At 42.6% G+C, this 15,722-nt stretch overlaps 1 protein-coding gene across 3 annotated transcripts; it reads left to right on the forward strand.

Moving 5' to 3' along the window:
- Positions 1-1,904: 1,904 nt before the first annotated feature.
- smarca4a (SWI/SNF related BAF chromatin remodeling complex subunit ATPase 4a) lies at positions 1,905-14,866 on the forward strand. 3 transcript variants are annotated; one of them, XM_030735482.1, is made up of 33 exons: positions 1,905-2,126; positions 2,348-2,480; positions 4,035-4,493; positions 4,813-4,911; positions 5,003-5,258; positions 5,484-5,610; positions 5,761-5,934; positions 6,059-6,232; positions 6,364-6,534; positions 6,616-6,666; positions 6,749-6,879; positions 7,060-7,120; positions 7,204-7,316; positions 7,408-7,555; positions 7,680-7,843; positions 7,970-8,036; positions 8,171-8,281; positions 8,382-8,624; positions 8,737-8,850; positions 10,278-10,385; positions 10,506-10,592; positions 10,684-10,730; positions 10,827-10,993; positions 11,066-11,229; positions 11,342-11,608; positions 12,171-12,248; positions 12,338-12,556; positions 12,637-12,896; positions 13,008-13,113; positions 13,245-13,346; positions 13,440-13,572; positions 13,668-13,807; positions 14,177-14,866. In XM_030735482.1, the coding sequence occupies exons 1-33, from the start codon at positions 1,905-1,907 to the stop codon at positions 14,207-14,209; spliced, it is 4,929 nt and encodes a 1,642-aa protein (XP_030591342.1). In that variant the 3' UTR covers positions 14,210-14,866. The 3 variants fall into 3 exon arrangements, with proteins under 3 accessions (XP_030591342.1, XP_030591343.1, XP_030591344.1); XM_030735483.1 differs by having other exon boundaries at positions 11,342-11,569; XM_030735484.1 differs by lacking the exons at positions 1,905-2,126; positions 2,348-2,480; positions 4,035-4,493; ... (20 more) ...; positions 11,066-11,229; positions 11,342-11,608 and adding an exon at positions 11,635-11,821.
- Positions 14,867-15,722: the final 856 nt, after the last annotated feature.

A 15,722-nucleotide genomic window follows, 5' to 3' on the forward strand; every position in this document is an offset into this window, starting at 1 on the left:
ACAAGCCGGTCTGTGCGATACAATCTGCCGAGAGAGGGGGGTGAAGGAAAAAAACCGACTGGGTAGGTCGGCTCTTTGTTTCTGGCTAGGAGGAAAACGAAGAGGCTTTGCGACCGGCGAGACTTCAAACATCAACTTCCACCACTTTGTGTAAGTCCGCTGTAATTTTGTTTGGCCAGTGAGAGAGTCTTGTCTGTGTTTTACGCGGCTATTAGAGGATTATTGCGCTTTCATGGGGATTTCTTTCTTTTCTTCGTTAGAGAAAAAGAGACCGACATTACAGTGCCGCTGCTGTGGCGCGGCAGTGTGTAATGAATGAAAATTGTTTTTGGAAATGTGCTAAGAGCAGAGCACTGAGCCAGGGGTACGGGAGGCGCGTTGGATCAATCAGCTTGGGAAATGAAGGGATGCTCTAACCTTTCACATGTCGCCGCATCTCGGCCACTATCTCGCGAAACAACATATTTTTTTTTGCCCTAATTGGCCTCAGAGAGCATGGCCGGCTAGGCTAACTGAACTAGCTCGCTAACGTGCTAGCAGACAAGTTTAAGTCGGGCTTGTGTTTTTTGTAGGATTACCATTATTTTACTGTCATTTTCAGGCGGACCCAGTGAATACTATAACTATTATTACTGTATTATGAGAGGGAGAGTGTTAAAGCAACGCGGCTTAATATATACAGTATAACGTAAACTTAAATTTTGCTAGGCCCTGCTAACGTCAGCTAATAATAGCTAACCTAACTGTTCCTGTCATGTAAATGTAAACACTGGACAGCTGGACTTGGACAAAGTTTTTTATCATTTTACTGTTCTCCCGTTCATTTCAGAGAGGCGTCTGTTTTTATACCAAAGGGTTTGTTTTTGCTTGGATAGGGCCTCTTCGACAGAGGTTTCTGATCATCGTTTTCTTCCATGAAGTGATGTTCAAGTTAATTAGCTGTGTTTCTAAAATTTCCAGACCAAGATGAATTTCTCAAATGACAAACTTGACCTTTATAATTCAGATATTCAGCATCAATTTTACGAATAATCTTGTTCCTGTCAACTGCTCCCCAGTATGTACAATTCAGCAGGACATCAGAAGTGGGCATTTAAACCCTGTAACAGCATTAAAAAAAAAAAAAAAAATCCACTTATGAGTTAGTTGTAAATTCAGAGTTGATTAAGATGAGATAAAACTTTAATGATCTCACGACGGGGAAATTTGCAAATTACAGCAGCTCAAATACAGAGAAGGATGAAATAAAATAAATGCTTGCTGTAGTACATATTTAACGGCACACTACCATTTGTGTCGTTTCACCAAACAGCATATTAGGAAAACAGAATGACAGCATCGCAATCATGTTAATAGTCGTTTAATATCTGCAGTGATCCCATCGAATAGTGAGCAGCTTTTCTGACTGTACTACTGTCTTAACAGAGCAATATGAAACATGTGAGACTGTCATCAGCTGTAAAGATGTTAACAATTCTGATAACCAGTTATTCATTTAAGCCAGTCAGCAAGTAATGATTTGCTCATTTACTCTTGGCATATTGGTGTTGATTTAAAATCTTAAGGCTTTGGATTGTAGGTCAGATGAAATAAGCATTTGTAAGACATTTTGACATTTGATTTGAGGACATCACTGGACATTTTTAACTATTTTCAAAAATGTTATATAGACACTTAATTTATATCTACTTCTTTTATAAGGCACTGCATTTCTTATTTAAAATATTTAAATTTCATTGTATTTTGTTCTAGTGTCTAGGATTTGAACTACCTCTTTAAGACTGAAATGTAATTTCTTTTTAAGTAATTAGAGTAACATGTATGCACGCCTGGTTTTAATTCCTGTTGTCATCTCCTTTTAAGGGTATTTCCTGCAGCCACACGCTCTTAGTTTCCCCTGAGAGATGTCCACTCCTGACCCCCCTATGGGAGGGACACCTCGCCCTGGTCCCTCCCCAGGCCCAGGGCCATCTCCAGGAGGCATGATGGGACCAAGTCCAGGTCCCTCACCAGGCTCTGCCCACAGCATGATGGGGCCCAGCCCAGGACCTCCAGGATCTGGACACCCCCATCCTCCACAGGGACCCTCAGGATATCCTCAGGACAACATGCACCAGATGCATAAAGTAATAAAAAAAAAAATACCTTTGTTCAGTGATTAATCCCCCCCCCCCCCCCCCCATTTGATTATTTTGAATACTTTAAACACAGTAATGGTTTATATCATTAGATCACTTAGTAATTGTGCAGTAACATTTCTTTTAACCAGGTTTATACTCCTTCTAGAGTTTATTTCATTTACAAGTCTATCCTGTTTTATTCATGATTATTGTTTCTTTTTTTGCAGCCCATGGAAGCCATGCATGAGAAGGGAATGCCCGATGACCCTCGCTACGGCCAGATGAAAGGTATGGGCATGAGACCAGGGGGACACAGTGGGATGGGACCCCCTCCAAGCCCAATGGACCAACATTCCCAAGGTAGCATGTCATTCTGGAATGTACTTTATATAACCTGTGTCAACACTTGAAAGGTGAAACCTGAACAAACAGCATGAATTCATGTTAATATGTTTGTGGTGAAAGTGTGCATTTTGAATATCCTCATAATAGGGCTGGGCGATATATATCGAATTTTTAAGAAATATTGATATATTTTCATACGCGATATGAGACAGTATCGTTTATATCGATATAGTCTACGTCGCATTACAATCATACTTGTAGATCCACCAGTTCACCTTTCTCTTCTCCCAATTTGTCTCTGCACAACTTCACACTGCCCCGCCTCTCTCCCTCACCGCTTCGCCCGTAAATCATGCAGGAAGCAACAGCACGGAGAAGTAAACACACAAAGCTACTGATGAGGAGCTGGTTAGTAAAAAAGAAAAACAGTGCTCAGTTATTTGGAGATCGTTTGGATTCACAGTGTCAGATGAGCAGCAGAATAATGTATTCTGTAGAGAATGCCGCAAACAAGTCTCAACAAAAGGTTCAAGCACTCATCTTTTCCACTGTGCATACCAATGTTAATGCTAATGGCCGCATCGCTAGCTGACTGTTACGATAACAGCTGAAGTCAGCCGGCGTGACAGCACCTCAGCCAGGCGCAGCTAGTTAGAATGCTGACTGAAGGATGAAATTTTGTTCTTTCAGTCTGTTTCCATGTTTTGTTATTTGCACAGAGTACGAGATGTACAGGAGGAAACACTTTGGTGAACTCCACTTCACTGGAGACTGGAATAAGTCAGCCTTTTGCTATTTTTGCCCTGTATCTTTTCTGTTTACATTTTAATAGCACAGCTGTGAGTCTTTTGTAATGGAGGCAAAAATCATTAATTTATTTGAGGAGCATTATTATTTAAATATGCCAGTGGTTTATTTTTGAGCTGAATGTTAATAAAAGTGTGTGATATGTGGGTTATGTAGCTATGGCTCAGAAGTGTCTTTTTGTTTATACCTTTTTGGGAATAAAAAATATCGAGATACATATCGTATATCGCCATTCAGCTAAAAAAATATCGAGATATAATTTTTGGTCCATATCGCCCAGCCCTACCTCAGAACTTCAGTTAATGCACAGAGTGAAGAAAGATTGGGCTGATGGAACTTCTTTCTGGCCCTGAAATGCTCTATGCAAAAGAAACCAGTAGTGTGTGTGTGTGTGTGTGTGTGTGAGAGAGAGAGAGAGCAAACCCATCCAGCCGGTTTCTCTTGTGTTGCTGTTCATTTAGCAGACAGCACTGGGCAGGGTGACAGAAGGGGCGGGGAGCAGGGGCTTCCCTTTTCAGACAACAACAAAAGCAGCTGCATCTACAAAACCGCAGTTAGTAAGCAACAGAGGATGATGAGGAATATAGAAGCACTTAAATGACACAACAGCAGTATTACAGTTCACCTAGAGTACATGGAGATAAGATCATCTGGTTCCCTTATTATCCTTATTTAGCATGTTTTTTTAATCACATAAAACATTATTTCACATTTAAAAAAGACATTTTTGCCATACCCATCATGCCTGTATTCTGCTTCCAGGTTACCCCTCTCCATTAGGAGGCTCAGAGCACGCACCTAGTCCTGTCCCAGCCAACGGCCCTCCTTCTGGTCCCATGATGCCAGGAGGTCCCTCTGGCCCAGGAGCAGGCCCAATGGAGGGTAGTGGGGACCCTAATCAGGGTATGGGTCAACCAAATCGTGGGGGTCCCCAAGGGCCAGGGGGGCCCCCTGGTGCAGGAGGTGGACCAGGTGGTGCAGGTGGACCCACTCCTTTCAACCAGAACCAGCTACACCAACTCAGGGCTCAGATTATGGCCTATAAGATGCTGGCACGCAGTCAGCCCCTACCAGAGCACCTGCAAATGGCTGTGCAGGGAAAGAGGCCCATGCCAGGGATGCAGCAACAGCCAATGCCTAATATGCCACCTTCTACAGGGCCTGGAGGTGGCCCAGGTGCTGGGCCGGGACCAGCTCAACCAAACTACAACAGACAACATGGTGAGTTTAAAGAAAACTGTTTTCTGTTTGTTTTTTGTTTTTGGTACACATGTTTAAGGAAAATCTGAAGCCTTGATCATGCGAGGAGATGGGGATTATATCAAACACTGCAGACTTTTTACCAGCACAAGGGTCACTATAAATTAATGCAAAGGTGATTGCCTGTATCCTGCGATGAAACGTTTCTAACCTTATTGGATTAATTTCTTCCAGGATGATAATGCCTCCATCCATAAGACATGAGAGATTGCACAATGCCCAGCAATTGCTAATTATGTCAAAAATATGTTTTTTAATATGATTAATTTTATTGTTTTAGGTATGGTAGGTCCCAATATGGCACCTCCTGGACCGGCAGGAGTTCCCCCAGGAATGCAAGGCCAGCCTACCAATGGACCTCCCAAATCATGGCCTGAAGGTAAACCCAATTTAAGTACTAACTTCACACATGTGTATTTTGTTTGTACATACAGATAAAAGTAATTTCTTCTAAATTCATCTCTTTCTAGGACCAATGGTGAATGCTGCTGCCCCTTCTAACCCTCCCCAGAAGTTGATTCCACCTCAGCCCACAGGTAGACCCTCTCCTGCTCCTCCCTCAGTGCCTCCAGCAGCCTCACCAGTTATGCCCCCTCAGACACAGTCGCCAGGACAGCCTGCACAGCCCCCTCCCATGATGCTACACCAGAAACAGAACCGCATAACCCCCATCCAAAAACCTCGTGGGCTCGATCCAGTGGAGATCCTCCAGGAGAGAGAGTACAGGTCAGGAACAATATGGACTGACAGTGTTTAGTTACACACCAAATATTTCTTCCTGAAACATGAAGAAGAAAACTCATTCATTGGTCCTTTATTTGGATGCACCACTGGCTAGAACCCTGACACAGACATCCATCACTATGGAGTTCTTCTACTTTTGTATCAAAAAAAAAAACAATAAAAAAAAATAATGGTTTCAACTTTGATTTTTGTTTATATATTTTTCAGGCTACAGGCTCGCATTGCTCACCGTATACAGGAGCTGGAAAACCTGCCTGGCTCCCTAGCTGGTGACCTGCGCACTAAGGCCACCATCGAGCTCAAGGCCCTGAGGCTGCTTAACTTCCAGAGACAGGTAGATAAAATGATCTGCTGTTACCTGCAAATGTGTGTAGCATACATGCAGTTAAACTCTCCATATTTAATCAGCTTTGTTGTTATTGGCAGCTCTTCTTTACTTTTCCCAGTGGAATGCTTATAGTGTCGTCTTTTTCTGTACTCATAGCTGCGTCAGGAGGTTGTGGTTTGCATGCGTCGTGACACGGCTTTGGAAACAGCCCTTAATGCTAAGGCCTACAAACGCAGCAAACGACAGTCTCTACGTGAGGCTCGTATCACTGAGAAGCTGGAGAAACAGCAGAAGATTGAACAAGAACGTAAACGCCGCCAGAAACACCAGGTACAGAGCGGGAAAAGACTGAATGGAAGATTTAATTGGACTTTTTATATCGTACTTTTTAAAAGCTGCATTTAACAGAGGTTTAGGTGATGTAAAGAAACTAATTTAAGCACTCTCTATGAAGGAATACCTCAACAGCATCTTGCAGCATGCCAAGGACTTTAAGGAGTATCACCGCTCCATCACTGCAAAGATCCAGAAGGCCACCAAAGCTGTCGCCACCTATCATGCCAACACTGAGCGCGAGCAGAAGAAAGAGAATGAACGCATTGAAAAGGAGAGAATGCGGAGGCTGATGGTGAGGCTCTGTCAGTCTGTCAAAATGAGTCTGTATCTGCTGTAAGGAGCTCAGTCCCTGAAATAAATGCTCGAAATTATATTTTGTTTGTCTGACAAAATGAGCTGACCTCTCTCTGAATCTCTTCCCAGGCTGAAGATGAAGAAGGTTATCGCAAACTTATTGACCAAAAGAAAGACAAGCGTCTGGCGTACCTGCTACAGCAGACAGACGAATACGTGGCCAATCTTACTGAGTTGGTGCGCGCACACAAAGCTGCACAAGCACTCAAAGAGAAGAAAAAGAAGAAGAAGAAAAAGAAGGTAAGTAAATGTAATTTAGAAGACTGTTAAAATTTCACTTTTTGTTTTGTTTTTAAAATTTTTAAATGTTGATGCTTTCAGAAGCCAGAGGCACCAGAGGGGGCTGCTCCTGCCCTGGGACCTGATGGAGAGGTGAGTGTAAAACAAGAAAATGACTTTCAGGGAACTCTTCCTTTAAGGTGATGCTCCTTTTAACATGTTTTTCCTCTCCCAGCCTTTAGATGAGACTAGTCAAATGAGTGACCTGCCAGTCAAGGTCATCCATGTAGACAGTGGAAAGATCCTGACGGGCGTTGAAGCACCCAAGGCTGGGCAGCTGGAAGCCTGGCTTGAAATGAACCCAGGGTTAGTGTGAAGTCTGCCTAATTTCTGTCGAAATATTTAAATTTCTGGAATAAATGTTAGCAGTTTCAGCACATCAGTGTGTTTGTCAGCTCTAACATCCTCCAGCAAAACAACAAGGCACTCCCTTTACATCTTTGCACATGTTTGTAACCTTATCCAAAACATGGTGTTCCTCCTCAGATACGAAGTAGCGCCGCGCTCTGACAGTGAAGGCAGTGGCTCAGAAGAAGAGGAAGAGGAGGTACATAATGTAGCTTCAAAGTAAAATAGTGTTTCTGGTGGTGTAGCACCTTTCTGACATCCCGCTTTGTTTTCTGTCGTCAGGAGGAAGACGATGATCATCCTCAGCACTCTTCAGCTACAGCAGAGGACAAGAAGAAGATCCCCGACCCTGACAGCGAAGATGTATCAGAAGTGGATGTCCGGCACATCATTGAGTAAGGCGGTTGTGTTGTAATGAGCCATCTGTTATCCTTTGTCTACAACCAGTTACAGCTGGGTTAATCGGGTCTCTCCTGCTTTCATCAGACACGCCAAGCAGGATGTAGACGACGAGTACGGCAATGCAAGTTTCAACCGAGGCCTGCAGTCCTACTATGCAGTGGCTCACGCGGTCACTGAGAAAGTGGATAAACAGTCCTCACTGCTGGTCAATGGGCAGCTCAAGCAATACCAGGTAACTAGTCACAACACAGAGAAGCATTAGGATTGTTTTATTAGAGTTTAGTGTTTTTGAACATGAATGGTTATTAAATTATTCTTGTAAACCTGAAGCTAATTTGAACAAATTTGCTGTTCAGATCAAAGGTCTGGAGTGGCTGGTGTCACTTTACAACAACAACTTGAACGGCATTCTGGCTGATGAGATGGGTCTCGGCAAAACGATCCAAACCATCGCCCTCATCACTTACCTCATGGAGTATAAGCGCCTCAATGGGCCCTTCCTCATCATCGTACCTCTCTCGTAAGTATTAACCTGCCTCCTCAGTTCAACTCAAAACACCCTCTTAAAAACAGTTAATGCATGTACTGCAAAGCTGCTGTAGAGGTGAAACTTTTCTCAATCAAAGCTGTGTGCTTTTGTTTGCAGAACTTTATCAAACTGGGTGTATGAGTTTGATAAGTGGGCACCATCTGTTGTGAAGGTCTCCTACAAGGTCTGTGCAGTGCCTACAGTCGTGCTTTACTTTCAGCATGAGAAAAACACTTGACCCCAAAGCCAACTTTAATTATTTGATTTGTTAAGATCTGTTGTTGAAATGAAATAGAAAGCAATTGTGCTCACTTTCAGGGATCTCCAGCTGCTCGACGTTCATTCGTTCCAATTTTGCGTAGTGGCAAGTTCAACGTCCTGCTGACCACATATGAGTACATTATTAAGGATAAGCAAGTGTTAGCAAAGGTAAGAAGCTCCAGTCACATCTTCTGAAGCATTATCTAAATCTTGTCTTTCAAATGGTTTCAAAAACTTATTTTATAAATACAATATTTTCTTCACAAAGCTCCGCTGGAAGTACATGATTGTGGATGAAGGGCATCGTATGAAGAACCATCACTGTAAGCTGACCCAAGTCTTGAACACGCATTACTTGGCCCCACGACGTTTGCTGCTCACAGGAACGCCACTGCAGAACAAGCTCCCCGAGCTCTGGGCCCTGCTCAATTTCCTGCTGCCCACTATCTTCAAGAGCTGCAGCACCTTCGAGCAGTGGTTCAACGCCCCGTTTGCCATGACTGGAGAGAAGGTGCGTTGTAGTCCTTTTGGGATTATTGTAAATGGTTGTGAAGATGGGAGGTCATAAAAAGGTTGAAATAAGTACTTTGCGTTTTCCAATCAGTGTTCTTTTATTTTTCAAGGTTGATCTGAATGAAGAAGAGACCATCCTGATCATTCGACGTTTACACAAGGTGCTCCGACCGTTCTTGCTGCGGCGACTCAAGAAGGAAGTCGAGGCGCAGCTGCCGGAGAAGGTCAGGCTGCTTTTCACTTTAACTTCCTGTTTTTTTAAAAAAAAACTTTTTCTTTCTTTTTTTTAAAGATAATTTCTTTCTTTTTTTTCTTCTTTTTTTAAGATGAAATTTCAGTCTTAATCATTTGGTTCCTGCATTACTTTTCACATTCAGTTTCTAAACTTTCTTTGTTTGACGTACGCACACGGCTCTTAATTACATAAATGTGGATACTGTTTTCAGAACTCATTTGAATTTTTGCTGTTTAGTCTGATCAGGTGAAATTTACATTTATGCTGGTACCACCTGGAGTGGCTAAATCTGACCATGCCAGTTAATTATTTCAACTGTGTTTTCATTACTTTTAGCTAATTATGTTTAGGTCATATTTAATACTAGCCAAGCATTTAAAACACCTTTAGCTCACAATTTCAACCCACTTTTTTATTACTTCTTTCTAACCGTTTTATAGTCAACACTAACTCAGTTTAATCAGTTTTTCCATTACTTTACACTCTTTTCGTGACTTTTTTGCCAACTATTTAACTTCAATTACTTTTATCTAATTTCAAATTCAACACATTTTTCTTATAGGAAATTTAATCTATTATCTGTTTTTATTAAATTTTAGTTCACAATTTAAATTTGTCATTACTTTTATCCACATATTTAGAATTTAAACTTTTTCTATTTCTTTCAGCGGCTTTTGAGAGTTTTTTCTTTTCAGCTTTAGTTTAGTTTTAGCTTAGTTTTTCATTACTTGAGGCTAATTTTAAAATGTTTCCATTTTTATTTAGCCATCAGTCTCAACACTTTTTTTTTTTCCTTTCTTCTCCTTCTTTTGCTATTTTTAAATTCAACACAATAGTTCACAAAAGATTAAGGTGGCATGGTGGCGTGGGTGGTTAGCACTGTTTCCTCATGGCAAGAAGGTCCTGGGTTCGATTCCACCTTGGCCGAGGCCTTTCTGTGTGAAGATTGCGTGGGTTTACTCCGGGTTCCTCCCACAGTCCAAAGATGTGCAGTTAGTGGGGTTACGTTAATTGGTGATTATAAATTGCCCATAGGTGTGAATGCCTCTCTGTGTTGGCCCTGTGACAGACAGGTGGTCTGTACAGGGTGTACCCTGCCTCTTGCCCTATGACAGCTAGGATAGGCTCCAGCCCCCTGTGACACTGAACAGGATAAGTGGAAGAGGATGGATGTCACACTGTTGTCACTACAGTTTAACTAACCATGAAAGCTTTTGAATTACTTTTAGCTGATTTTAGATGACTTGATAACTTTAAGCCATTGTGCTGTATGCAGCTGCTCCTCTGACTAGCTATCTAGTTTGGCCTAGTTCATGATTGCACCATGTAATAGTGACTGACAAATAGGTTTAAATGAAACAGTTTATTAAAATGTAGTTGCACTGCTGAGATTGTCCTGTTATTTTTGTTCTGCAGGTGGAGTATGTAATAAAGTGCGACATGTCAGCTCTACAGAGGGTTTTGTACAGACACATGCAGGCCAAGGGAGTCCTGCTCACAGACGGTTCAGAAAAAGACAAGAAGGTAAGATGATGTCTTTAAATGATAACTCATTTCTTTTGTGGTCATTAAAATAATCTATTTCTAAAAAAATAATAAACACCCAAAAGGGTAGTTCATTATTTTATCTTTTTATTTTTGCAGGGTAAAGGTGGTACGAAGACCCTGATGAACACCATCATGCAGCTGAGGAAGATTTGCAACCACCCCTTTATGTTCCAACACATTGAGGTACGAGACACACACACACACACCACCATTTAAATCCGTAAACATTTTTCTCCTCATAATGGTAATAATTCTTACCTGTTTGCTTGTGCAGGAGTCTTTCTCAGAGCATCTCGGTTATTCTGGTGGAATCATCACAGGGTATGAAAGCTTTAAATTGTGTCCATGTGTGTTTTGAGTGGACTGATGTTGAGTACTGGATCAGTTTTATTCATATTCCCTGCTTTTCCTGTCCAGCCCTGACCTGTATCGTGCCTCTGGAAAGTTTGAGCTACTAGATCGTATCCTGCCCAAGTTGAGGGCCACCAACCACAAAGTGCTGCTCTTCTGTCAAATGACCTCACTCATGACCATCATGGAGGACTATTTTGCGTATCGCAATTTCAAATACCTGCGTCTGGATGGTGAGAACCTTTTGGCTGAATCATATTGAACTATTGGGAGTCACTAACAAAGCTAACATGATATATCCATAGGTACCACCAAAGCGGAGGATCGTGGCATGCTGCTGAAGACATTCAACGACCCTGCCTCTGAGTACTTTGTGTTCTTGCTCAGTACCAGGGCTGGAGGTCTGGGCCTGAACCTGCAATCTGCTGATACTGTCATCATTTTTGACAGTGACTGGAACCCTCACCAGGTACTTGATGTGCACAAAGAGGTTCAGAAGATGGTCTGTTCAGTGTGAACAGCATGTTTGGCTTCTACACAGTGATTCCACCTAAACAAACAGTCTGTGCACACTCCAACAGGACTTGCAGGCCCAGGATAGAGCCCACCGTATTGGTCAGCAAAACGAGGTGCGTGTGCTACGCCTCTGCACCGTCAACAGCGTTGAGGAAAAGATCCTGGCGGCGGCCAAGTACAAACTGAACGTGGACCAGAAAGTCATCCAGGCCGGCATGTTCGACCAGAAGTCTTCAGGCTATGAACGTCGGGCCTTCTTACAGGCTATTCTGGAGCACGAGGAGCAGGACGAGGTCGGGGCTCGAGGAGGCTGCCGCACTAGGGGGGCGTGGGTGGGTGTGATCTGAACCTGTTCCCACATCGCCCACCCACCCACGTCCGCCTGTGCGCTGCCCCACCTCTTCATTCTCTCCTTTTTTCCCCCCTCTCTCCTTTCTGTCTCCTTTCCTTATTTCCCCTCTTTTCTCAGGATTTGTGAGCTTTCATCAATCCAGACTTCTCCCTTTCTCCCCTATGTATTTCTGCTTCTGCACAAACCTTTGATGGTTAATATGATATTTTCTCCTTCACACTAACATAAAAGCTTTTCCTTTTTTCTCCTTTTCCCCCTCTTTTTGGCTTTTAACTCTTTCATGCAAAGTTTAAGCTTTGTTTACCTTTACTTTTTAATGTTATCGTTTAATTTGCATAGCGTTAGTCATCTGACGCGTACTGTAAGCTGTATTTGCAATGCCTACGTAAAGCATAGTATGCAATGAATTACTAGTAATTCACATTGATACTTGGCTTCCCATTTGTGCTTGTGAGAGTCATTAGTTCAGAGACTTGGCTCTGAGGTGCCACATAAATCTGCACTCAGCCATCGCTCATTCAGCCCGTCTCATTTGTCTGCAGGAGGAAGACGAAGTGCCTGATGATGAGACCGTCAATCAGATGATCGCCAGAAGTGAAGAGGAGTTTGAACAGTTCATGGTTGGTCCCGGTTTCATGTCTGTTATTAGACTTTTTTTTTTTTTTTTTTTTTATAAACTGACTCCAGTCCTGCTTCTTTTTCATTTCAGCGTATGGATCTAGACCGACGCCGCGAGGAGGCCCGTAACCCTAAGAGGAAACCTCGACTGATGGAGGAAGATGACCTCCCTAACTGGATTTTGAAAGATGATGCTGAGGTTGAGAGGCTAACTTGCGAGGAGGAGGAGGAGAAGATGTTTGGCAGAGGGTCCCGCCAGCGGAAGGAGGTGGACTACAGTGACTCGCTCACTGAGAAACAGTGGCTTAAGGTGGGATGAGTCCCAACTCCTGACAGCTCAACATGTGCTCCTGTTAAATGAGTTACCAACCATATTTCTTCTTACAACAGGCCATAGAAGAAGGCAATCTAGAGGACATTGAAGATGAAGTGCGTCACAAAAAGGCAACCAGAAAGCGCAAGAGAGACCGTGACCATGACGGCCCAGCCACACCCAGCTCCAGCAGCGGCCGTGGACGGGATAAGGACGAGGACGGGAAGAAAGCAAAGAAACGGGGTCGCCCACCTGCTGAGAAGCTCTCTCCTAACCCTCCATCTCTCACTAAGAAGATGAAGAAGATTGTTGATGCTGTCATCAAATATAAGGACGGGTGAGAATTAACAGAAGGCGCAGAAATTATATATGTGATGGTGTTTTTAATGTGTTGGGGAAAAAAGTCTATAAACAATTAAGACCGCAGCTCATCTTCTCGTTTTTGCAGTAATGGCCGACAACTGAGCGAAGTCTTCATCCAGCTCCCCTCTCGCAAGGAGCTGCCCGAGTATTACGAGCTCATCCGCAAACCAGTGGACTTCAGAAAGATCAAGGTGAGTATCAAAAGTGACCTCATCAATGGGTACTTATGGGTACTGGAATTTTAATTTCTTTTTTTTTTTTTATTCCATCTTACTACCTCCTGCATGTCTGACTGCTGCCTTTGGTTTCTCTCTCCTATCAGGAGCGGATCCGCAGTCACAAATACCGCAGCCTGAATGACCTGGAGAAGGATGTTATGCTGCTGTGTCAGAATGCCCAGACTTTCAACCTGGAGGGCTCGCTGGTGAGTGACATTAGAAGCGCACATTCGCCAGGGTTTTAATAAATTTAGCTCCGAGTTAGAAACTAACTTTGCTTCTCTCTGTAACCTTTTCAGATCTACGAGGACTCCATCGTCCTCCAGTCGGTCTTCACCAGCGTGAGACAGAAGATCGAGAAGGAGGATGAAAGTGAGGGAGAGGAAAGTGAGGAAGAGGAGGAGGATGTAGATGAAGGCTCCGAGTCTGAATGTGAGTATCGGAAAGTCACGGGAGCTTTTCCGGCATCAGCAGGGGGTGAGACTCACTCAACGTTATTTTGTTTGCCATCTTTGATATCCCATCAGCTCGTTCAGTGAAGGTGAAGATTAAACTGAGCCGGAAAGAGAAGGGGGAGAGAGGAGGAAAAGGACAACGGCGGCGGGGCCGTGGATCCCGGGCTAAACCTGTGGTGAGCGACGACGACAGCGAGGAGGAGCAGGAAGAGGTAAGAGGAGAACAACGTGCAAGAACAACAAAGTCTGATGCGTCTTCTGGCTTCATGCTGACATATATAAATAAAGGAGGGCTTTTACAGTCACAGCTATGGAGCTTTGAGTTACTTTTAGAGCCAGTTTGAAAGACTGAGCAGAATTTGTGCTAAAACAGCACAAGAATGGTTCAGCATTCATTGTTCAAGATGTTTTCCTGTTTTAAATAACTGAAATGATTCATGTAATACTCTGAGATTAGAGTCACAACAACCCAATCATAAGAGGTTTTTTTTTAAAGTTGTGCTGTTTGTGGTACTTTTCCATCCCTGTGGGGCGTTGCTGGATAGCAAAAGTGAATCTTTGTTTTGTTCTGTTTGTGTCAGGAGCGTTCAGCCAGTGGCAGCGAGGAAGACTGAAGTGATGCACTTCTGATTGGACCAACAACCTACTGAGCCCTTGACTGGACTTTATATATTTTACTTAGATACCGCAGATTGAGTGGGCAGGCCTAGTTTTACCTAGATGAACTGATTTTTAGTGAGACAATTGTATTCTCATTAAAGTATACCATTAATTAAAAAAAAAATGATGAAAAAAAATTTAAATACGAAAGCTATGAACCATTCATTTCCATATTTAAACCATTTTCCCCATTATGAATAGTAGTGTGTCTCTTTGCCTTTTTGTTTTCTCCTGTAAGTGGAAAAATGACAGAGCCTGAATTATTATAGACCGACGATGGGCCATAAAGACAACAAGCTGTTTTTTTAAGTGGTATTAATTTTGTTGTCTTTTACTTTTTGAGACGAAGCATATGTGTGAACCAGGACTCACTGCGTTCCTTGAAATCCCTTTTTGAATGCATGTCGTGCGTGTCTGTTGAAATGCACCTGGATGTGTCTTCACTATTATCTGTGTTTAATTTAAGACTACAAGCAGGATCATGGTACATCCCGCCCTGCAGGCCCTCCCTCTCAGGTTGTGTTTGTAAAGGGGGAGGGAGGGATTGGACCATTTTCTCGTGTCTGTGGCACTGGATTCCAAAAAATACAATAAAGGCATCTCATAATTAATTGTTGTCACTGTTTCAGTCAAATATGCACTTAGCCAAGCTTGATAAACACATTGCATTGTATGCTTTCTCTGTGTGTTAGTGCATTAAGTGTTAATGGGACAGTTAACCACAAAAACAAATGTGCACATTTTTCCTTTGGCTGTAGTGCCGTTTATTCATGTTCCTGTTTCTCAAGGACATGACTGTTCATTTGGTGTGGAGAGTTTTTAGACCTGCTGCTTCTTCTTCTGTCTTCCACTTGTCCAGTTTCCTCAGATTTTTATTTTTTACTTTTTTATTTTCAATCCGATGGACCAGAAGTCCACAGGATTAATGTCATCCATTGCCGTGCGCAATCCACTCTGTGCCGTCCAGGAATTACATGAAAACCGTTCAGATATCTTTTTTTTTTTTTTTTTAGCTTGTATGAACTTATGACTGTTAATATATTGTGTAAAATAGATTCACTGAGTTTGATTCTCTATAGGGACCTTCATGACCCTCAAAATGGGGGTAAAATCACTGATGCATTATTCTCTATTGCTGGGGGGGGAGAAATCTGAACTTTTTGTGTCCTAATGATGATTGCTAATGATGATACCTCTGATGGTCTCCATGACCCAGTTTTTTTTAGGACACGCTTCACACCCATACAGAGAGATGCCACATTTTCATCTAACAGCTCTTTGGGAATCACCTTGTTGATACAAAAAAGCTATTTTTATCTCTTGAGATAATATCTTTGATTTGCCTTTCTGACAGGCTGCTACCAACAAAATCCCTAAAGATGCAGTTTAAAATTGGTAAGTTGTGTTATGTGAACACTGGTTCCTCCCTTGGGTTATGTTCTTTTTTTTTATGCTTGAACAATTCAT

Source organism: Archocentrus centrarchus, chromosome 8, assembly GCF_007364275.1.
Source record: "Archocentrus centrarchus isolate MPI-CPG fArcCen1 chromosome 8, fArcCen1, whole genome shotgun sequence".
Lineage (NCBI taxonomy): Eukaryota > Metazoa > Chordata > Actinopteri > Cichliformes > Cichlidae > Archocentrus > Archocentrus centrarchus.

Excerpts from the sequence above, each read along its gene's own strand:
- smarca4a (XM_030735482.1), top strand. The coding sequence starts at position 1,905 with ATGTCCACTCCTGACCCCCCTATGGGAGGGACACCTCGCCCTGGTCCC. Across the intron at positions 13,114-13,244 it reads TGGACTTCAGAAAGATCAAG|GAGCGGATCCGCAGTCACAA; the intron begins GTGAGTATCAAA and ends CTCTCCTATCAG. Across the intron at positions 13,347-13,439 it reads TCAACCTGGAGGGCTCGCTG|ATCTACGAGGACTCCATCGT; the intron begins GTGAGTGACATT and ends TAACCTTTTCAG.